The 24,308-nt window shown below is 42.9% G+C and overlaps 1 protein-coding gene across 1 annotated transcript in view; it reads right to left on the bottom strand.

Moving 5' to 3' along the window:
- The window catches only part of efnb3b (ephrin-B3b), a 65,434-nt gene extending 43,697 nt beyond the window's left edge, over nt 1–21,737 (bottom strand). Inside the window, exon 1 of the mRNA XM_026936981.3 lies at nt 20,214–21,737. Within this exon, the coding sequence (XP_026792782.1) occupies nt 20,214–20,365 (152 nt within the window). The 5' untranslated portion in view covers nt 20,366–21,737. The remainder of the gene's footprint in view (nt 1–20,213) is intronic.
- Nucleotides 21,738–24,308: the final 2,571 nt, after the last annotated feature.

Here is a 24,308-nt window from a genome sequence, read left to right as displayed (position 1 = left end):
CTCTTTTTCCTATATATTATTCCCTCCAAGCTGAGGGATCTGTCAGTAACATGGCTATATATTCTCACTGTCAGCTTAAAAATTACAGCCTGTGTGTGTGAATGATTTGCACCACAGTTAATTAGAGCCATAAAGCCTCTTTGGAAAGGTAAGGCCTGTTGGAGGATCAGACGAAAATGAGAGAGGCCTGGTAGATACATATACACACATACACACACACCGTCTCGCTCCATGTGGATTCAAGGGGAGTGCGGTACATTTAGAGGCTAAAGTGCCTCTTACAGCTCAGCTGGTGTTTGACCGTTAGCCCCCGTGTCAGTTGGTGTGTGTGCATTATACTGTGTGCTTCAGTGTGTGTATTTGGTGTGTGTAACCTCGTGAGTACCTCAGGGGAGCTGGCACCAGGTTAAACTCACTCTCTCAAACTTAACAGTCTGATTAGAAGAGGTTACAGAGGGCCAGGGTGGGCTCGAGGCCGCATACTGCGTCATTCCACAGGGATCAGCTCCAAAGCCCAAGCATCACCCTGACGTCCATAAGCTTCACCTCACAATCTTACTGAGGACCTTCTGCTCTGAGGGAGCTGAGAACATCCGCCAGACCCATAAACACCCATATAGAGGTGCTCCAGATGGCTTTGGGGCCCAGACGAAGGTTTTAAAAAAAAAAAAAAAAAAAAAAAAAAAAAAAAAAAAACCTCAAACCTCTGGCTGTCAGTCTGAGATGCACTGCACAGAAATTGTATCTTAAAGTGAGTGATATAATCTCAAAGGTGTTTTATCACTCATACGAAGGACACGTTATCAGTTATGGTGCTGAACACAGAGTCCTGCCTTGACTTTCTACTACTAGACAGTTTCTAATGACTCACATAAACACGGAACAGAATTACAGACCTAAAGGCCGGATGCAGTTTTATTGCTTTTCTGTTAAACCTAGAGGCCATTCAGCTACCTAAACTGCATTCCCAGGGGTGGCGTTGCTTCTTAAAGTGGGGTCTGTGATTATATTACTGATCTAATGTTAATCACAATCAACCACTATCAAGTTGTTAGAGTGTTAAAGTTATAATTTAGTTATTAATATTATAGGCCTTTGTGACTGGTCAGTTGAACTGAATGGGTTTAATCTTAAGATCACTAATTAAAAAATATAAATTATGTCGACTTAAATATACACTGCCAGTCAGAAGCTTTTGAACAGGTTGAGCTCCTTATCTTCTATTACAGTTTAATCACTATTACTGCCATTCATTGTCTAATTAGAGTGATAGAGTTTTTTCTGATTAGTTTATATTTCGATTTCCAATAAAATAGCAATTTCTAACATTTTTCAATTGACATATCTATTCTTCGTTTAGAGTTTCAAATTTTAGGGTATTTAAACAACAAGGCTAAAATATAGGGTGCAAATGCTTTTGTCTAACTAACTAATTTTAATAAAAGTACAAAATTCCTAAACTGTTCCTAATATCCATTTTAACACAGTGTACCTGATTTGAATTCTGAAGTTCAGTAACAAATACTGTGGTTTCGATAAATAAATAATGATGATACAAATTTATCTTATGTGCATAACACTTGAATAGCTTGAACAGATTATTTTCATAAAATAAGTATGCATTGATGTCATAAGTGGATGTCTGGTATTTTTCACACTGATAGCGTGTGTGGAAACTAAAGAAACAGCTTAAGAATCTCTGCCCTAACAGGTTAATGAACACTAAGACTAAAAATATAATCATGTTTGGCATGAAGCCATGCAAATAGTGCTTTCATGGTATAAAGCAACATTAATAAACCATTACAGCATAACCACTAAATGATAAGAGGTCAGGCTCTTGCTCTGCACTATCTCTGTGCAGAGATCAGGAAGCAGAGTAGGCCCAGAGGAGAACCACTCAGCACTGTAGCGTGTGTGTGTGTACGTTTCGGAGCTAAAAGTCTCCTGGAGTGACGACAGGCAGTTATTCCACACCCCGAGGCCCTGCGTCCACAGTTCCACCAAACGCCTTCACAAATCAGCCAAGCCGAGCCTGCACACGCATCTGAAAGTGATTTCAGGCCTTTAGCTCTCTCTATTTCTCTCTTTGTTCTCTAAACCCACTTGTTCAGCCCATAGTTCCGTCCTCCCCACCCTCTCGCTCTCTCTCTCTATGGTGGGGTTATTGTGGTCAGGTTGCAGTCCCAGTAGGCCTGTGGGGTCACGTTGCCCTGTGGTAAAATCAACAGCTAGCCACAGACAGACAGAGAGAGTGAGAGAGAGAGGTGTTTGTGAAAGCAGGCCAGACAAGCGGAGAGAAAGACAGACACTCACACAGAGAGAGAAAGGAAAAAGAGAGAGAGAGACTGCGGTCTGAAACAGCAACACCTCTGCTTCTCACCCCATCAGGATATTGAACGGCGTCATGCCAATTTATGCTCTCCTGGCTGCCAGAGTCTGTATGTATGAATATAGTACGCATGCCTTATTTAACTCCCCTGAAATACACTCTCTGTAGTTTCTCTAAAATTTACAGTTCACACCAGGCAGAAATTCATACGAGTTTAAAGCCACTAAGCTCTCAGCGGATTCCAAACTTACTCCAAGGTCTGTAGCCAATGGAATCAGTGCCTTTGAATTGGCCCTCTCAGGAGCACTTCCTGTCTGCAGAGTGATTGACAGCTGTGCGTTTGACGGATAGGTCTCTGGCGAGAGATGACTCGGGGGGGTTTGGAGTGGAGTGGAGTGGAGTGACGGACCACAGGCACGATCAGAGGTACTCGCTCCTCTCATTAGCATTAGTGAGGGATTGAGGGTAAATAAAATGAGGGAATAAATTAGGAAAGAAAGGACAAGGAGCACAGCAGGGGTAGAGACGAGACGTGGCGAATTTTTAAGAAGGTGGCAGTGTGCAATGCCGCAAGTGTCTCATGCGGGAATGCCAGAATGACCACCTACTGTACTCACACACACATACATTAATAACATACATTTATTCTATTCAAAAGACACAAATATAGATTGAGCTCTGTATACATAGTCATGCTAAACTGATTCCTCAAATCCTGAATTAAATGATAATCAGATATGAAAATTTTTTTAAATCTTATTTCTCCCCTTTGTGTCATTCAGGAGACAACATTAGCATCGATGCTGTGCACAGAAGAGACGAAACAAAATTATAATTTTTTTTGGACTGTTGGCTGATTAATATTCAGTTCATATTCACAGGATAAAATGTTCACACTAACTCGCTTACCATGTTAACTGACTGAGTGACTGAGCTAAAAGAGAGAGAAATAGAGGGGGCAGAAGAGACAGATGAATGAACAGAGAGGAAAGAATAAAGAAAAGGCAGAAACAAGTGACAGATGTGGAAAAAGAGACTAAAACTTAAAGCATGCCAAAATGGATACTTGAGTTGGATGGGAAGCAGCTAGCATGAGGTGAGAAGGAAGGAAGAAATATAAAAAGAATGCTCTTCGGGAAAGAAAAGAAAGAAAGAATAAATGCTCTCCAGCTTAAAAAGGAGACTATAAAAGAGCAAACAGGAGGGGTCGACGAGATGAAAAAAGAGAGAGAAAGAAAGTTGGAGAGAGGGATGAACAGAGAGATGCCCCGCAGAGTTAAGCCAGGTGTCTGTAGCAGAGAGAGAACGAGGGAGAGTAGAAAAGAGCGTGAGGGAAAGAAGGGGGAGAGAGAAGAATAATTAGTGTGACCCCCAACAGAGGAGACTGGCAGGTGAATACACAGAGAGGGAGAAAGTATGAAAGGACACGAGATGGAGTGAGAGGTCGGACGTGAGAGTGGCGAGGAAAAACGTGATGAAGAATGATAAGCAAAAAAGGTGATGAGAGGTGAGGGGGCAGAGGGGAGAGAGAGAGAGCATGGAAAATGTCTTTTGTCATCCTTTTAAAAAGGAGAAAAAAGACGAAAAGAAAGGGAGAGGTTAGAAATAAACGCATTTTCTTCAGAACCTCATCGCTTTGGGCTGACAATAGGCATTTATCCTCCATCAGCGCAGCTCAATACCCTACAATACCCTACTGATCCAAACAGAGCGAGGGAGAGAGAGAGAGAGAGAGCGAGAGAGAGAGAGAGGGAGAGAGAGATTTACAGTGTTACGTTTTAATGTCATCTGAATATCATCAGATGAAATACACATGAAGTAAAAGTAACTTTAATCTACTTAAATCTAAGTAGAATGTTTTAATACCCCAGAAAATACTGTATCTATGTATCCAGTATCTATGAATATACATGAATAAGCTTCCTGTGATCCCTAACGCTAGCTGGCTAGTTAACTGACATTAAACTACCTCACATTTGACACAGGTAGATGTGAGTGAGATTTCGGTGTTACACTCACTGTTCGCGTTGTCATATTTATCATTAGTCAAGCCTGTCAAAATATACGGACTCAACCAAACAATGCTTTTAACAACGCCACTAACATTAGCGAAGTTAGCTAGCTAGCATAGCATGCAGATTCTGAGGCTAAAAGATTCCAGTTATTGCATCATCCTCTATTAATCTGCATATCAGATGTGACAGATTCAAGTCGTTGAGCTAATTTTATGAGATAAACTGAGCTCATACATGAAGCCACAAAAAAAAAAAAAATGAAATACTGTGAAACAGGGTTAAGCAATATGACCATATAACCAACACTGATATTGTGACTCTACCATTTACCTAGTAATCAATTTTCCACCCTTTTACGTGTAAAATAATAAACATTCAATAAGAATTTTTAAATACACACACACACACACATTATATTATATATATATATATATATATATATATATATATATATATATATATATTTAAATGGATAATTATGAATTTAGCACTGTGTAACCCAAATTGACAAAAACACCAATCTATACACCAAGCCACAATCCAAGAGGAGTTAACCTTTTTTTTTTCTTTAAACACATTTAACTTCAACCTTGAATGGAATTTGTAATCGCTTCAGCCTTTTTGTGCTGCTGAAGCCACTTCTAAGCTGCTGAATATCATTCTCTTAGAAAATGAGTTATAGTAAAAGGGCTAAATATGCTCGGTGTGCTCTAAACATGGCTGCCGTTCTCCAGCTTGGCTCCAGTAGCTCTGCTATCAGCTCTAGGAAATCTGTAGCATTGAGCCACAGGTGCCTGTGGGTTTCATATTACACTCGGCTCATTGGATCTTGCAGCCCCGCATGTATTTGTGTGCGTGTGTGTGTGTGTGCGTGTGTGTGTGTGTGTGTGTGTCTCAGACAACAGGCATACAGGCATAGCTGCCAGAGAGGGAGAGGTGGCAAACCTGGCAGTATCCCTTGAATACCAGTCTGGAGGGCTGTGTGAGGGCCCTCGTTCAACAAAAACATCACATGTCCTTCTGGAGCTGAATCAGACATACACACACACACACACACACACAGTCTGTAGTGATACAAATACACGTGAATACTAAGAACGAAATAGGAACTTGGAACATGGCCAGCAATTACACTTTCTCAGAAGCACTGTCCAAACACACAACCATACACACAAAACCAGACACACACAAACACACGCAAGCAAAACACAAAGCCCTGTGGCGCAAACAGACTTGGAAGCGAGTGACCTTTCGCTTTCACATCGTCATCTGTGTTTAAAGTAGCGCATCTCCCTTGCAATTAATCAAGACTTCTTATTCATTATCTCCGCTTTGGGGCTGTTAATTAACACATCAGTTCAGACAGAACACAGTACGTCCGCCCTCTCCCCATCCCCCCCGTACCCGGGCCACACCATCACAACGCCTCACTGCACACACACAAAAGTCCCACAAAAGTTTGTGTTCACTGTCTTTCTTCACCACACACTGTTGGAAGTTAAAATACTGCTTTATTTGCAGTGGTCAAAAAAATATGGGCCGCGATTAAGCAATGCAAACGTTGTTCAGATACACAATATACATCTGGGGAACTATGATTTGTAGAATATCTCCGTTCGTTGACAGCAGCAATGATTCTTTGACATTACACACCATCTTGGTGGAAATTATTCTTTAACTTCTGACTCATTTTGCAGTTTCTCTAATAAATGTCACAATTGGGATTAGGCAAAGGAAACTGATCGTAGATCAGGGAGATCAGGCAAACTGCACTTCAAGCAACAGAATATTTTACGCAAACGGCTGAATCGGAGAAGGAAAATTATTCACTTGACACGCCTGGCATGAGAACAGACATATTTATAGCCTCTGTATGGCTGTATCTTTAAGTGCCGCTGCCACGGAGGAACGAGCGCGTTGTGAAATACCGCCCCCACGGCACACTCGCTCTGACAGATGCACTGCACAATTATGTCCCCCTCGCAACAAGAGCTGTAATCTCCGTCACCCGTCCTTCCATTAACGCGTTCCCCCTTCTGTCTTTCTCTCAGTGTCTCTCTCTCTCTCGCCCTTTTGTTGTTTCTCAGAGCAAGTGCTTCCACATTTCACCCCCTCCCACTGCTCTACAGGGCCCAATCTTCTCACAGGGGGAGAGAGAGACAAGTAGATATGGGAGGAAAGAAAATGGGGTATGAAAGTGTGAGAGAGGGAGCTCGAGAGGCTCTGACATTAACAAGATTGCTTGTTAAATAGAGTGGGAGAGAGGGAGAGAGAGAACACGAGAAAGATATGAAGGTGGAGAATGAAGCGGCTGTAATTGGTAGCTTTGTGAAAAGGTGAGCCTGTTCTTGTGTGTGTGTATGTGTGTGTGTCTAAGAAAGACAGGCCTGAAGTCTGGGAGTGTTTCAAGGACCAGCAGGTCACATACACCTTTCAATCACAACAGTGAAAGCCTAATTTCACACACATGCAAACATACCCACACATGAGCAAATGAAATTACATATTAACTAAATTTAACACAAATTCCAATCAAAGTGTGGACAAGTTGATAAGCAGTCAAGTGCCGAAATGTCAAACCAAATGAAGCGAGCCCTTTTAAAACTCGAAATTGAGGCGTAAGAAGTAAAAAAAATTCACAAGTAGGACAATCGGCTATTTAATTGAATTATTCAAACCATATTACAGAGACTGCGTGTGGCAGCCTGCTTGTGCATGTGTGTGTGTGTGTAATTCTACATAATCCCATCACTGTGGGACTCTCCTCTCCTCACAGTGCCAGACATAGCAACACATTGCCAATGATAGGAGCTCAGTCCAACTACACACACAGTGAATTTAAGCATGAGGATAAAGTGCCTAAATGATTATTCCAGTGCCTTAAACGTCATAAACACATCTTAGCGGCTCAACTGCATAATAAAAAAAAATCCCAAACACAGAAATAATGTGTGATATTCTTACGGTGGGGAGAGAGAGAGAGAGAGAGAGAGAGAGTGAGTGAAAAATGGTTTAATACAAAGAAAGAGCAATGGCTTGCCATGATGCGACACTATAAAACGACAGCATGACACACTATTGGCATTCGGGATTATCTCTCCATCCTACTTTCCCTTCTTTCTTTGCCATTTTCTTTATTACTTTCTTTTTTTTCTCTCTTTTATGCAGACCAGAACTATAGAACAGCAGTTTGCCAGGCCTTATGGAGCTCGGCTCTCTCGCTCTCTGCAGGAAATGTAATTAATAACACAGGAATCTCCATCCATCTCTCCCCCTGTCTCTGTTCCAGTCTGAAGGGTTAAAAATTCCCAACGGAGCCGTGTGTGACTGAGAAAAGTACAACAGCTCGGGCTAATCAAATTTCTCGCATCTGACTACGGGTTTGCATGTCTCAAGGAGTGTGAGTGTGACAGAGACAGCAGAGGAAGGAGAAATGTGTCTACATCTGAATGCTTTTAGATTCAACCATTAAGAGAATGTACTAATACAATGCAGTCAGATTTCATGTATTTATAAGATTTAGTTTATGATGTTATTCTGAACATTAGCAATCGATTATGCATATGGCTCACAAACACAAAAAAAATCATGAGGAGGTAAATCTGTAAATCATGAACCTCAAAATGTTTCTCTCTCTCTTTTTTTTCATTTACCAACAGTCATTTGTACCAAATATTTAGCTAAGTTTACAATGGGATACCATATAAATTACATTTAATATGAATATGTGAAACAATTACATGAATTTATCCACTTTCTTTTATATTATTTGACGCAACAGTCATTTGGCCAAAAGGTAAATCATGGCATCTTAAAATTTTGAATGTGGCTTTATTATAAAATATTATAAAAGTATAATATTCAACCAGTTGAGTACTGAACCAGTGAAAATCGTTCTGACTTTCATACTGTGTAGTGTGTGTGTGTATATAAATGAGAAGAAGCGAGCCAGTGAAAAAGGGAACAGAGTGAGAGAAAGGTGTTGTCGCATAACTTGTCATTATAATGAACCCACACTCTCATTTTCTCTCTCTCTGTTCTGAATGTGTATTTAATCAGGACATCAATCTCATGTGTGGGGGAGTAGCGAAGAAACAAATCTAATATGAAGTGTACATGATAATAGATTTTGGGGAAAAAAAGGGTATATGTCAGAGATAACCCATTTGTCAGCTAACCCACCTTCCCTCCCTCTTTCTCTCTCACACACAGGACAAGGACAAAAATAGCACATTGTGATTATAGTGCTAAGTGCTGTAATGGAGATATGCTGTGTAATATACCGTGTATTAAACCAAAGTAGTGAGGACGTAATCATAATTAATGACTGCCCTAAACTCATAAACACACTAAGATCAGTCAGAAGACACTACTAGATCTCAACAAAATTGTTGTGGTTTATTAAATAATCAGTATGAAATTTTCAAATCCCTCTGCTGCCTGTAAGGCGAATTAAATTTGCTAAGAAAACACTAACAAGACCTCCCCCTCCTGATCAACCCCGACCCCTGTTTTGAAATGAGATATGCTTTTGCAAACTGGATTTTAAGAAACAGAGCTGGGGCTGAGCTGCTTTATTCCAGCCTGAAACTAAAACAATAGCAAAATTCATTTCATGCCAACACCAAGAATTACAGCTTTTAAAGAAATTGTTAAAATGACATGATTATTGCAGGTGTATGAACACAATTTAACATTACAAACTGAACCGTTAAAAGCATTCATTTGCATATTGTAGGCTGCTGTGGTATCAGTAATGCAAAGGTCAGTACTGCGATAATGATTAACAATGGCTCTAATTTAAAATAGCCCAGAGTGAGAAGAGAGAGAGATGGACGCAGGAGGAATGATAAGAAAGAGAAGGGGAATAAGATGGAGTGTGATGAGATGCAGGTGAAAGGGTGGTCTATATAAAAAAATAGATTTCATTATGTATCAGTTTAAAGACCCTGGTGTGTGTGTGTGTGTGTACAAATATTCTACAGTATGTGTGTTTGTGTTTGCGAATGTTTAGCTGTCATGCTTGACATTTCAAGGACAAGGACAAGGGCAGTGGTCTTGCTGACGCTACACGGAGAGACACACAGTCCAGAAAAAGTGAGGAAGAAGAGAGGATTTTGCGCTTGTCTGAAAAAGCAAAGAGATTACAGCCTAGAAGAAGAAGGAAAACAGATTAAACAGCAGAAAAAGAAAGAGTGACAGTCTAAAAGAGAGAGAGAGAGGAACACTGCGAATGAATAAAAATGAGGACAGAAAATCCTGTGGAACCAGCAGGGCCTGAGAGAACAGAAGGACGAGGTGAAACAGCAAGGTTTCAGTGACAGAGATGGGATGAAAGGCAGAAAAACCTGTGGAATAGGAAAAGCTGGAGAACTTCTGAGCTTTACAGAGGAGGCACAGCTGAAAAAAACTGAGAGAGGGGTGTGGGGAGGGGTGCAGTTTTCTACACAGAGAAACAGAGGCTCCTAATCCCTGAACAGGCAGCTTTGTGGAGTGATTGACAGCAGAGTGCGCCACACTGGGCCGCCGTTGAAGGGGGTACACGTGAGCAGTGCCAGGGGATAATCCACCCATCGCTCACACCCCCATAAGACAGGGTCAAGTGGTACAGGCCATTTTCTGTTGTTTTCCCTCTCGCCTTTCGCACACTCCCATTCAGAAACAGGTTTCTTTGTTTTGTTTATAGTTTTTGGTTTGCAAATGTCCCCCTTAATATGCTAGTATAAAGACGAAAAGTCTGGCTAAAGCAGACAGACACATACACACACTCAAACAAACCTCACACACACTGAGAGGACGAGAGCTGGTCAGTCTTTCGATTGTAATCTCAGTCGGTCTGTTTGGAAGGTGCCGTGTAAAAACAAGAGCAGCAAGCCACAGTAAAGCAGAGGAAAAGGTAGCAGTGTTTTTCTTCATAATCTGATATTTCCCTTCAAAGGCAAGTCAACAGCACTCCTGTCTTACGAGAACACAAGGCCCAGAGAGAGAGAGAGAGTGTGTGTGTGTGTGTGTGTGTGTGTGTGTGTATGCGTGAGAGTGAAAGAAAGAAAGAGTGGTCCCTTCTGTAGGCTGTTTCTATTCCAAACATAAATGAAACTCAATATCTTAACATAGACAGAGAGCTGGCAAGACCTCTCAACAACAGAGTGGTATGAAGTGGACTATCTGAGTATATTAGATCTGTTTACAGATGGCCATGTGGGGAGAAAGAGAGATAGAGAGAAAGAGAGAGATATGACTAGCAGAAACAGAAGAACATGTTCTCTTGCACAGACGGAACCTCAGATGTCTAGTGATTGTGATTGATGTGTTTGACACATGAAACTCTGAAAGTTGCTCTCATTTTGAGGTGTGTGTGTGTGCACATATGTGTGTGTTCAGAGTAAGTGGTTTAGTGAAAGACTCAACATCATCATTAGCCTGTGTGTGGGTGTGTGTGTGTGTGGTATGTGTTGGATGTTTAAACGCTAACATGTGAGTGTCTCATGATGTGGGATTACAGGAGACAAATATACTACAACCTCAGCAACACACACACACACACACACACACACACACACAAAGAGAGTAGCAAGGTAAACTAGAAAGCATGCTATAGTGAGTTAAAATCACATACACATGCCTCAGACACTTTAATATTAAAACCTCAAAGCAAACACACGTTCAGAGTGTACAGAGTATGGGAAACTAGAAACATGTGGTGTCATTACACGATGTGAACAAGCATGGAGAAAAAAGCCCGACCATCTATCTAACTCTGAAACAAACAAGGCTACTGCAGCCGAAAAACCATCAATACACGCTCACACAAACGCACACAATCAGAACCCCACACATCCATCAAACAGACGTGAGTATTAGAAAGCCAGGGACCAGGGACCGGGTTTGTGGCATTGCAGTGTCTTTGTGTCCACCCCCCATACCACCACCCTGCACCCCCAAATCCCCCTCCAACTGGCATTCTTCAGGCCCCTTTTTCTTTCAGAAGAGAGGAAAAAGAAGAAAAAGAAAATGCACGACTGAGAGAGAAAGAAACAGAGAAAAGAAAGAAAACCACTCCATCTGTTTTCTCTCCCGTGGTGCTGGAGCTCTACAGATGCCCTCCAACAGCGAGAGAGAATGATGGAGAGAGCGAGAGCGAGAGAGAGAGAGAAAGAGAGAGAGAGAGATGCAGGGGGGTGAAATGAAAAGCAAGAAAAGCACAGGAGGTGAAAAGGAAAAAAGGTAAGGAAGGAATGATTGATTTTCTGGTCGTTTAGATGGGAAGGAAAGAGAACGGCTCATAAGCTGGTTGAAATCTCGCGGACCTTCACAAGCGCCGCTAAATTACTTTGACACCACGTTGATAGGCAATCAGGCCTATTCAGTGTGGCTTTTGAAATCAGAATTATTCAGAGGGAAAATGGGAGGGAGTGTGTGTGTGTGTGTGTGTGTGTGTGTGTGTGTGTGTGTGTGTGTGAGTGTGTGTGAGAGAGAGAGAGAGAGAGAGAGAGAGAGAGAGAGAGAGAGAGAAAGAGAGGAGAGATGGTGGGACTGGCACTAACCAGTCAAACCACACAGAAAGAGCAGACAAAAAGGAAAGTGCAGAAACACAGACAGCAATTTAAGACACACAAATGCACAGCATTGCCAACTCTGTAACATAATAGACGGGGTGGAGGAGACGGAAGTAAACACACTCGCAGGGGGGTTTCGCATAAGGATAAGGAATCATGTTTTGTGATTGACTCAGGCAGACTGTAATCGCCAAACTGTGTGTGTGAGAGAGACACGTTTCTGTGAGTTGCAAACTAGGGCCCTTTTGTCTGAAAGGAAGAGAGAAAAGGGGGCAAAGGTAGAAAAACTAGTGTTGCGCTACTGAAGAATAGAGAGAGAGAGAGAGAGAGAGAGATGGGGGTGAGCCTCTGAGGAAATTTAACCCCTGACATTGGATTCTGTCCAACACTCTGAGCTATAACATGTTTTTTTCACCACCGTGCATGTGCGTGTAACGCTTTTCACAGAAAGGAAAGAAAAAGAACAACGGCAAAAAAAGAAAAAAAAAAACAAAACGAAACTCGAAGCAGAGTGCATTCTGATGCGTAGCACTGGGCTTCTGGGATGCATTTAACGAATCAGGAAAAGAAACCCTGAAGTGATATTAAAGCAGGACGACGGCTATGGGCCAAACTCGAGCTGCAAGTCCTTACCACGAATGCAGCCCGTCTGCCAGAGCTCCTCCGCTCTCGCCTGCAGCACTCTGTCCAACAGAGTTCTCATTTCTACCAAAAGCAGTCCAACTTAGACAAAAAAAGCATTAGAATAATGATTCGCAGCTGCCTCTGTGAGCGACGGGGGCGATCTGAAAGCAACTCAAAATTTAGGCCTCATCCCGATCCAGAGGCCGTGCGTTTACTACTTCCCTTCCCTTTCCGTAGACACTTAAAAGTAGTCAGCGATTTTGGCAGAAGTAGCTGAAGCTAGCTGTTTTGAAACTTAAAATTGAAATAAATGCAGCCCCTCCTGTCAGGGGTCCCTCCAGTGCCACGCCCCAAAAAACGATTAGGCTGGAACCTCTGAGTGCTAGTGGAAGAGGTGGAGTTTTCAGAATTGACGGGTGAGGACAGACGCCTTCTTTTCCTGACTGGGTGAATGGTGGTGGTCCACCATCCCTTGTGAGTGGATGAGTTTTTTCCTCTGAGAAGATATTTTATTAAAACCTCCTAGATTGTGAGGAAACCTTCCTGCCCAAAATTAGAAAAGTGCTCTGATGTAAGAATCACTGAATCACTATAATCAACACATGTAAGAGCTGCCTTCTTAGAACTACTTAGGCACCATAAGCCAATTCCGAGTAATACCCTTTTAATAGCACTTAATGTGACTTCAATTACACTTTATACAGGAAAAAGCGATCAATGACAAAGTCAGGAAATGTTGGAGCCATCAGACATCGGATTTGAGCTGCCACGCATGATGGATACGCTAAAGAGTGAGTGTTAGTGTTCTCCCTCTGGACAGGAACTGGGCCCTCGCCTTGTCAGCAGTATTGTGAGCATTTCAGTCTGTTCTCTGTAAGAAGCCAAGCAGGAAGTCTACAGGGTCATGATCCAATGACCATCTCTCATGCTCTGCAAGTGGGTCATGTCAAATCCCGGCCCCACTAACTGACAATTAGGAGCTGTCTCTCTCACACACAGACACACAGTTCATTGGTCCCACTTGATTTCCTCAGATGTTACAAAGACCAGTTTTGGCGCTGTGCTCTGGCAACGTCAGAGCACAAACTCCCTGTCAAATTATTTTTAGCACCGACATTAACAATACCTAGTATCATGTTCTAGTCAAACTCGGGAGACACTTTATCACTGTAACAACGCCGCCAGACGCCTCTGAGCTCTGTACAGGAAGAGCTCTGCGTAAAAGTCTGTGTGTTTCGAACAGACACGCTGATATCCCTCATTCCATTGCTAATCGTTTTTCCTTTTGTCTATAATGAGCAGGGTTATGGCTTTCTTGTTGTAGGGGAGCAGGGAGATGCAAATAAATCTGGTCTGGCTCCTTGCTTCACACACACACACACACACACACACACAGACACACACACAGACACACACACAGACACACACACAGACACACACACAGACACACACACAGACACACACACAGACACACACACAGACACACACAAGCTGAGCTCAGCACAAATAGAGGTACAAACCCACCCCAAGGAGGCAGCAGCTGGGGGCCTGGAGTACCCATACTGCACAGCCTTACAAATCGGGATTCCCACACCTGGGTCATTACAACAGTGAGCTGGAGATAAGCTCGGCTTGATATGGATCTTTATGATCAGGATATTCACTCAGATCCCAGTAGAGGGAAGATAGCTCTCTCTCTCTCTCTCATGCACACTACTGTCTGCCCCACTAATGACTCTTATCAGCAGGCCCTTCAAATTGAACGTGATACAGAGAGATATAGTGCTACAGAGCACAGGCAATTAGCACAAGTCGCTCCTGAGTGGAGTGAGCCTCCAGGTGGAGGAGTACCAGTGTCACTATTTTGTCCTCCCCTTGAGGCCCTTGACTGCTAACTGCTTATTTTGGACCAAAAAAAAAAAATCACAAAATTAAAACATCACCGTATGTCATACACGTACTAAAAACCTCTGAAGTCACACTAAACATCAGAAACTAAGAAGTTCTGTTCACAATCAATCAATCAATCAACACTGGAGAATGCTTCTATCCCCAGCCCTGATCATTAATTCCTGTAGGTACCTTGAGCAGATATCAAAGACCTTTTGTACCCAGTACTAAACCAGCAGCCATTAGAAAAGGCAGGTCCCTGGCACTGAAATTTCTAGTACCTTTGGGCATGGAAAAAGGCTTAAAATTGTCAAATCCAAGTTGTGACCCTACATTCCTTTCATATTCCTGTCTGTGTCTTGTGTCTTTGAAGTGTTGAGCTGGAACATGCCAAGGTTCAACGTAGCAATCCAACTGGCCAATAAAGTGATTTACTCTAATCTACAGGTCTCAGGAGTCAGTCATGCATACCAGAAGCCTGATAATGGCTTTTAAGAATCAGCCAGCCAAAGTGAAGAGATCAGTCAATAAGGGCTTTGAGTCTGAACACTTTTACAGCCTCAGGCCTCCTCTACCACACCCATCTCTTTAACATGAGAGTCCATCAAAACTATTTATCCCCTGCTCTACAGGCAGGCGCGACTTCCCCATGTCCGAAAATCCCCTTCCTGATCAATCGCTCGAAACTTACTCCAGTACAGTGGCTCAGAGAGGTGAGAGACAGATGGAGGGGAAGAGAGCAATGATGGGAGTGACGAGTCAATAAAGGAAGGCCGAGGTGGACCACACTAATCTATAGTAATATGGCCGGTGTGTACTGGAGTGCGGAGAAGTTAGCCTCTGGCTAATCGACTGAAACTGTCCACTCAGCTTGAAGCTCATGATCTACTGTGCAGAGGAGAGAGAGGGAGAAGGGAGGGGAAAAAGAAAAAAGGGACACATATAGCAAGAGAGGAAAAGCAACAGAGGAAAGAGGAATGGAATAAGTAGCCATTTGCTGTCTCTTCTCCCTTGTTTCCACAAGTGCACTCAGTGTGTGTGTGTGTGTGTGTGTGTGTGTGTGTGTGTGTGTGTGTGAGAGAGAGAGAGAGAGAGACAGTTTGCGTCTGACCCGAGCTGACCGGACAGCAGCAAAGAGGATGATCCTGATTAGCAGAGCGGTCTGTGTGAACTAACCTAATGAAAGAAAGAGCAATCGCGCGCACACACACACACACACACACACACACACACACACACTTTCATACAGGAGAGAGCAAAAGGACATTGCAATAACATCTATAGCAGGTGGTTCAGAGGCTCTGGTCCCCTTTATGAGTGAACGTTATTGCTGCACTGTGACGTGAGTGCAAAAAAGAAAGGGAAAAAATAAAACAGGATGACCATGGAATTCAGCTCCTCTCTTTTTACACGACTTCTGCTCATCCGAGTTTGATTGTTATGGTTTGGGGTGAAGAGGCCGGCTGTCTGGGGGTTGATGGCTAGCGACTGCTAGGCACGCACTCACGCAGAGACAAACAGCAAGTCGATGAGAGACAATTGGAGGGACCACACACACACGCTCTCGAGCAGCATGCGGCGAAGGTACACGAGGCCATGCCTCCAGGGTGTTCTCACATCTACAGCTCTGCCCAGCTCAACACAAGTGGCAGAATGTTTACCACTTTGCATCAGTGTGTGTGGGAGCGCTTATAATAGATAATGTCTCATCTCCCAGAGTCGCTTTAGAAAATCTCATGATCTATATCTGTCTGTATCAGCGTGTGTTGTGATGCAAGTGTGTAAAAGACCATCATAAACACACTCCCAGTTTTTTCACTGGTTTCTACACAGTTGTGTGTTTGTGTGTGTGTCTGGACGGCAGGCACAATGCAGTTATTCTGCCACATCAGCTGAGAGCCATTTTCACAGCTCCTGTCTCGTAAAGCCTCCAGCAGACCCCCAAACACACATGCGCACACACACGCACACATGACTATGCATTGCAAGGACCTCATACAAGCACTAAACAATAGAAAAGCTGAAACATCACTATTTTCCACACACAAGTACACCCACCCAAAGACTAATTTATCCACATAGCAACACACACACACACACACACACACACACAGCTTTTCTCCCTCCAGATTTAGACGATGCTAGACACTGTTGCACTCTTTGCTTTCACAGAATAAGAAGCTAATTTGCCTTGACCATGGTGCTTTAATAGAAATTGGCCTCAGTCCTCAAGCCACAATAGATCAACTCCAATACAATTCAGTTACACAAATTAATGATGCTGCACAAACCCAAAGCTATACACAAGCCCCATAAAATATCCTTCCAGTAATTCATTAATCTGCTCTAACATTATTTTTATTGTCATTCTCTTCCCCAAATATAGTTTTTAAAAAAATCTAATTGACCCAAGTAGTCTCGTACAGGCTCTTTCATTTTTGTATGATTATAAAACATGTTAGTTTGTGCCTTTATATTGTACAGATAATGATCTCATTCTGGAAGAAAGAAACACTACTGCTCTCTGGATTTTAAATCTGACCCACTGACATTGTGGCTTCATTTCTCCATGCTTCCAAGTCACTCTCCAAACCTTCTGTCTCTCTCTCTCTCTCTCTCTCTCTCTCTTATCCTCTCTATTTAACCTCTTGTTGATACATTTAGCCTCAATCCCCAGCCTTTTATCCAAAGCTAATTAGCTGCCTATGAAATAATTGTTGAGAATCTGGAGGGGATTAAATGTTAATGTGTTTGAGGGAAAATAGTTGTAATACAAGTCACCACCAGCAGTAACAGGATGGTGACACGCATGCAACCCCTGAAAGCATTTAACAAACACACAACAGCTTATCTGAGCCTTAAGACACACACTTTATTTAATTATTTAACGTTGAATTTTAAAAAATTAAACAAGAGTATGATCATCTAATGGGCTTGTACCCAAAGCAGTAGGTGTGAATCCTAGTTTCGATCACGTTACCTGTGACCACCTTACATGTATTTTAAGAAAAAAACTGAATCCAGAACTGCACATAAAAGGTGTACTAATGTGCTGTTGTGTTGAAATATTGTAACAGGAGCGCTCGCAGTTGGTTTTTGCTGTGAAATGAGACTACAGATCACGATTGACCTGATTTTTGTACTGATGAAAAGTGGTCAGGTTCTTCTTTATACATCATTGAGCATTCTTCAGTTGTCCCTCTGGGCAGAGCTTTAAAAGTTCTAAGCTTATCGTACTGTATGTTGAACCCTATGACTGAGTGTTTCCCTATCAGAAAATTCCCTTTTAGAAAGCTAAAAATCTTTAATTATTCAATGAATCCTTCAGGAACCGTTTTTAAAAGTGTACCATTATTCCAGATAATCCCCATAATTTATTATTCATAAGTCAATCTCACACTCTGGCTACAAAATAAATATGGATAAAATGGTGAGATGATAATTGTTAGAGTTCTTCCTCAGATACACTGTCAAAAAAAAAAAAAAAAAAAAAAGAGTCAGCCGCCCAAAACCTTTTCACGACTACAGTTGGTCACTCCTGATGGTGAATAATGTGGACAATAGAGGTCAGCAGGTCAGAAGGCAAAGCCAATGTCCAGGAACTTTAATAGTCGAGTCACTGATCTCCCATTAGTGCGAACACAAGAGCTACACGATTAGTCTGCTTAGATTGTCAGACACCTCAACAGCGCAGCCCAAAGCTACGTCGTCCAACATCAACTGTGACGGTTTATTCAATTTCAGTGTCTACAATTGACACTTTTGGCCCATATGGATTTTTTTTCGCCCTCAGCAGTCGTCCTCAAGGTGATCACTGTGCTGCACTTGCGTTTTCTTAAGCCTAACTCATACTGACATCCGTGGCTTAAACGATATCGATTTCTGCACATGGAAGGATGCCCCCTGCTGCTCCCCTCCTCTCTGGTCCTCTCATCCCTCTCTCCCTACTGGCTGAGTGTGATCATTAACCACTACATGCTACATGTGGGTTTAATCGAGCACATGGAATGGCAAGACCATCACAAGAAAAAAAAAAAGATGAGGAGAGGTCAAGGAAAGAAAAGGGACAAATTATGATAAAGAGGTAATATAATCAGATGAGGATGCTGTGGTTGAAAATAAGGGAAAGGGGTGTCAAGTTTATAATTAAACATGCCGCAGAGCCCAGAATGACCTCCATATGGTTGCTTTTAGTCACATTAAGGTCATATTAATTACAGGCCAGAATGACCTGCACATGGTTACTTTTAATCTAAGTGGCCTGCTCTGGCCTGTGCAGTGTCTCACACCCAACAAGTGTGTGTGTGTGTGTGTGTGTGTGTGTGTGTGTTTCTCCTGATGCTAGAGTGTAATGCATGGCTGCAGATTGAGAAAGAGATGACAATGGAAAGAGAGAAATGAAATGGACTGAGAAGTGTAAAATCAAACAAGTGAAACAGGCTGGAGTGTGAAAAGTAGCGCCGCTGCTAAAGTGCGTTAATCACCGCACACTCTGAGTCATGCAATAAACGGGTCACGCAGAAAACGCGCAGAGACTCCCCATCCCCCTTACACACACACACACACACACACACACTCTTTCTCCCCACATTAAAACAGCGACCCGTCTTTCAGGAGCGCCATGGCATGGCTAATAGCCCCTCATAACCCACATGCCGGTTTAGAAGTAGTCCCATGACGCCGGGTGTCCACTTAAACAAGCGGATAATGACAAAAGGGTGTGTGTGTGTGTGTGTGTGTGTGTGTGTGTGTGTGTGTGTGTAGGGGGTTGCTACCCATTATGGTCTGGCCCTCCATAAAGCTCCAGTTAGGCCAGGAGCTGTTCCCCTGCACTAATTGCCCCACTGTACAGCTGTGTAGTGTGGTACTGTTATTGAGGCTGACACTGCCCTATCTAGCTTGTGTGCGGCTTTCGACGTGCCTGTGTTTGCTCGTGTTGATTCAAAACGATCCGTAAAACCTGGTCAAAGTCTGAGATAGCCGAAAGCAGTGCACATAATGAAATCATGAAATTTGTTGGACCTTTGCCTTTCCTGCTTTGGCAATAGAGGAAAGTGATAAGTAATGCATAAGAACCTTTTTTCTTGCACACAGACTGGCAAATTTGTATACATTTTATGCATACATTATTTTAGACATAAAAATGATTTAGAGTTTTATATAAAGCAACCTCACGAGGAGGGCAGGAGAGGCCTGGGCCGAACAGACTTGGTAACTAACCAACCAACTAATAAAAAAAATAATAATGATATATATCTATATATAATTATATATAATAGACCCATTTAAGATGAGCAGGCCACGTTCATTTTCCTGCACTAAAAACACATATTTGTTTCTTTGCTGTTGTTGTTGTTTTTAATATGTTTCCAATAGCTTATGAGAAGGATCTGAGCCAGGGCTAGTCCGGTGCAGATGTAGAAATGTTTGTGTTGTGTATGCTCCATACACTTTAATGCAAAGCGACAGGATCTAAATGAGAGCGCCTATAAAAGCCAACGCATCCATAAACGTGTCGTAAAACGTCCCAGCCGTCCACAGTGGATGAAATGTGGCGTTTACGAGTCTGCACTGATGCTCAGGACTCGTGCAGTCTTTCTGATTAGCCCCTGAGAGGACGTGTCTCTCTAACACAGCCTGGCACTTGTGTGTCCCAGAGTGCCGGAGACGCGTTCCACAGTCCAGGCGTTTGACAGGATCTACAGCTACCCTAAACACTTTAAATATCACAAAGCAGTCAGAAATAACCAGTCTATAGTCTGCGCAGGCTGTGCTGCCTTTAGTTTGGGCTCTTACCTTTTGTTCAGGGAGTTCCAGTAGATTGGCTCCATGTTCGTCGCCGTGATTCCGAGTAAATCCACCAATAATATGAGCAGAAATCCCAGCGCGTTTGCACAGCTCGGACTCGCCATGTCAAGCCCAGAACCCGGTCTGCGTTCCCCCATCATGGATAAAGGAGATTTTCCCCCAGAACACAGCAGGAGGAAGCCTTCAGGAACAAAGCCTAAAGCTCAGTAAGGCTACAGGGGGAATCCGTCAGTGCGTTAAAGCGCAATGTGTCCGCATGGATATCAACACAACACCAAAGGCACAAAAACCCCGCACGGTTTATTACTGTCGAGTTTGGATTATCCGCTCTGAGATGAAGCAGATGAAATCCCACTAAATATTCTGTAAAGGCACACTTTACAGAAAGCCCCAAAACGACTAGACTAGTATTTCTTAATTGTCGGCTTTATCTTCTTTCCTCAAAGTCTGTGCTCTGTCAGTCGTGGAAAGAAAACTCCACTAACAGCACCAATCCTGACACAGAGTCGCTTTTAATCCGGGGTTGTCAGCTTTACAATTGGCAAGAGTCTAATTTTATTGAAATTCTCGCGCTGTCTTCGGCTGCAAGATCTCTCTTCCTTCCCATTACCCTTTTTCGTCCCTTCCTTCTTCTGCTGCGTTTTTTCTTCCAAGAGATGAAGGATGCAAAAAATTAGAAAATTAAAAAAAATAATAATAAAAAAATCAAAGCATGAGAACAGATGGATGTGTGATTAAAACGAAATGCGCTTCTTGGCCTCGCAAAGTTACATTCTCAGAAAGCAAACCGCGACGGTGCCTGTCTTGTTCTCCTTGTTTTTCCTCCTCTTCTCTCCTCCACTTGCTCTCCTGCGCTCTCCTCGCTATTCCTCAGCGCTCTGAGCGCTTCACTCGCTCCGGCTGCTTCTTGCGCACTGGATTTCGATGAAACCGATCGTGCCTGGCGTGCAGGGCTCAGATGTGGGCATGTGTATAAAAACAACCAGCCAAACCAAGAAAGCAGAAATAAATGTTAAACTCTAGCACACTGATTAATGCGCTCAATAGAGAGGCAAAAGGCAGAGAATGAGTGTGCGGTGGTGCTGGATGGCTAAATCCCGGTGGGTTATGGCTTTAGTAGAGCGCTTCGTGCTCCTGTCTCCTTCACTTGCTGCTGAAAAGCCTTGTGGTGAGATTTGTCCTAGCTCGCTGACAGACTGACTTGTTGGAGAAAAGGAGAGGGAGGGGAAAGGGGGAAAGCCCTATCTTCCGGCTGGCGGCTGCACTAACCGAGTGGATTTTTCTTTGGGGTTTTATTAAACGTAACATGAGGCGGTGTTATCCAGCCTGCACAATTCTCCCAACCCTTTATTTATTCTGCTCCATCCTGAGAATCCACACGTACACGTCCAATACCACATATTACAGTACTAAATAATAACAAATAGTAGCCTACAGCCTGCGCTATAGAAACATGGTGACGCGTTAGTGCGCCCCCGGGTGGACCCACCGGAAACAGCGCATGTCATATTAACACCATGTACACTAATGAGTTTGCTGCCAGGCGTCAAATAACCTGCGGCATATAGATCACACTACACCTACTTTCTATCCTATGTGTCATGCAAATAAAGTCCAATGCACCGTTTGTTCTATCCACACGTTCCCAGAGTTTTACGCAGACGTGATAGTTGGCTGCAAATAATGCGTAACAGGTAACACACTAACTACATTAGAACTGAAACAGGTACTGGATGATGGGGAGTGAAGCAATGAAGCTGGAAAGCTTTGCCTGCAGTGCCACCCTGTGGACATAATCAGGTACAGTAGCCTCCATCACTTACAAGGTGATGTTTATTAAGGACAAGATTCCCAGCCGTGAACGTGGACAACCCCCTGACCTGCACATTTTGGTGTTTTCCCTGCTCTGATATACCCACTTCAATTCAGGAAGGGTTGTCAGTTAGCTGATTAGCAGGGAGCAGGGAAACCACTAATATGTGTAGGGAAGCAACCTGTGGGTTAAGGTAACACCGGTTGGAGTAATATTTCAACAGAGCAAGGATGAAATTACACTGGCTTAATGATAACACATTAATCACAGAGAGAGACGTTCCCAGAGTTCTATGGATGTTATGTCGGGACATCATGATTAGGTGTGGTCTCCATGTGGACTACATCATTTGGTCATTAACCTGTTACATTGCATTGAGTGCACTTGATGTTCTCTACGCATGGTGGACCTGCAGCCAATACCTCCCTTTCAGAGTGGACATAGGAGTTGGTCAGATGAACAAGCGGCCTGTAGCTCGCCAGCACATTCTGAGAGAGAAGGCGAGAGAGAGAACGAGAAGGAGGAGAGAGATGTGAAAAATATGTCAAAGAGAGAAATAATGAATGTGCAGCAGCCTAGTGTGAGCGTTATAGCGGATGCAGACAGGGTCGGATAGGCAGAAAACAACAACAACAACCACGAGCTGGAAATATCAGTGATGATGAGGAGGCTGCAGGGTGAGAGAGACCAGAGAAGCAGGTTGAAGGGCTAAAGCCAAGGCAATGACATCAGCAAGTTTAACAGGAAATAAAAGTCAGGAGATGTGCTGGCACAAAGTAAGAGAAAGAGAGAGAGAGAGGGTCTGTGGTTGTGCTGGTCAGCGTAGTGAGGTGCAGATGCTACACTGGACCTGGGCCCATTTCGGAGCTGTTCATTTATTCATGATGACCTCGTTATGAGTTCTGACCTTAAGCTCTGCCTCATACTGCATCCACTCCCTACAGACTCCATCCAGACTGTCCTGCAGCTGCTGCAGCCCACGACACACACACATATGCGTACACACAGGCAGACACGCAGAGACACACACATACAAACACATTCACATTTAAACCAGCTGAGTTATCACACTACAGAAAGTTGGATGAGGACACAAGTAACAGAAATAGTCATGGAAAAAGTAATAATAGGGAACAAAGTTTGAAAAACGATGAGGAAAAGTGATGAGAGAATGAAAAAGAGAGAGAGAGAGAGAGGAACAGAGAGAATGAGAGCAACAGAGACAGAGAAAGCCAAGTGAAACACACTAATGAAGAAATAGTGCTTCAGTAAGATATTATATGGGGCAGAGAAGGATGAGTGTGTGCGTGTTCACACTCTTGCCTGTCCTGAAGTTGAGATATCTCCTCCGTATGTTTATGTTGTAGAGTTTGTCTCTCCCTCTGAGCCCCACTCATGCACTCCTCCCTTACACTCTGGAATGCTGTCAGTACACACTCCCTCACACGTTCCTGTGTGTATGAGAGAGAGAGAGAGAGAGAGAGAGAGAGAGAGAGAGAGCCAGGGAATCACACAGAGGGATCAGATGACTGACAAGACAAAGCAAAATGGACCTAGATACTTATTCCTCACATACCCTATATATGTAGCCTCAGTGACCAACAAAGAAGACAGTCCCCTGGAATGCAATATGATCACTGCATTCAAAGGTCAGTGTGTTCAACAAGTAATGTTTGAGTGAGTGATGTGTTTCACTGGATACATATTTTCAACATATCATGATATCATGTGAATGATAGCCTAAAAAATATGTCAGATAAAGTCGACTTGTATGAAAATGTCTTTTTCCCAAAGATATGCTTCATCAAATCATTTGACCCATTTGACATTATTATTACGCATTTGTTGTTTTGTGTGCAGTATTTTACTATTGAATAAAATCTGAGACATACACATATTTATAATTTTATGCAAATCAGGGTCAGGGTCAAATCAAGTCAGAGTTGGGAAAAGTACAGAAATATGGGTATGGTGTCAAAATTGTGCTCAATTAAAAGTGGAAGTGGGGCCAAGGTTATATTTTAAAAGTTAAAAATTGTCTGACTTAAATTAGAAGAAATAAGTGAAATTAGAAGTTAATCTTCAGTAAGCACTTTAACCTGCTCAAGCCTATCTCAGGAACACTGGGTGTGAGGCAGGAATACACCCTGGATGTGTCACCAGTCCATTGCAGGACAGGACACCATGCACACATACTGTACATTCACATACTCATTCACACCTAGGGGCACTTTAGAGTAGCCAGTCCACCTACTGGCATGATTTTGGGA

This window comes from Pangasianodon hypophthalmus, chromosome 4 (assembly GCF_027358585.1).
Source record: "Pangasianodon hypophthalmus isolate fPanHyp1 chromosome 4, fPanHyp1.pri, whole genome shotgun sequence".
NCBI lineage: Eukaryota > Metazoa > Chordata > Actinopteri > Siluriformes > Pangasiidae > Pangasianodon > Pangasianodon hypophthalmus.
This window is presented reverse-complemented; position numbering and strand designations above follow the sequence as displayed.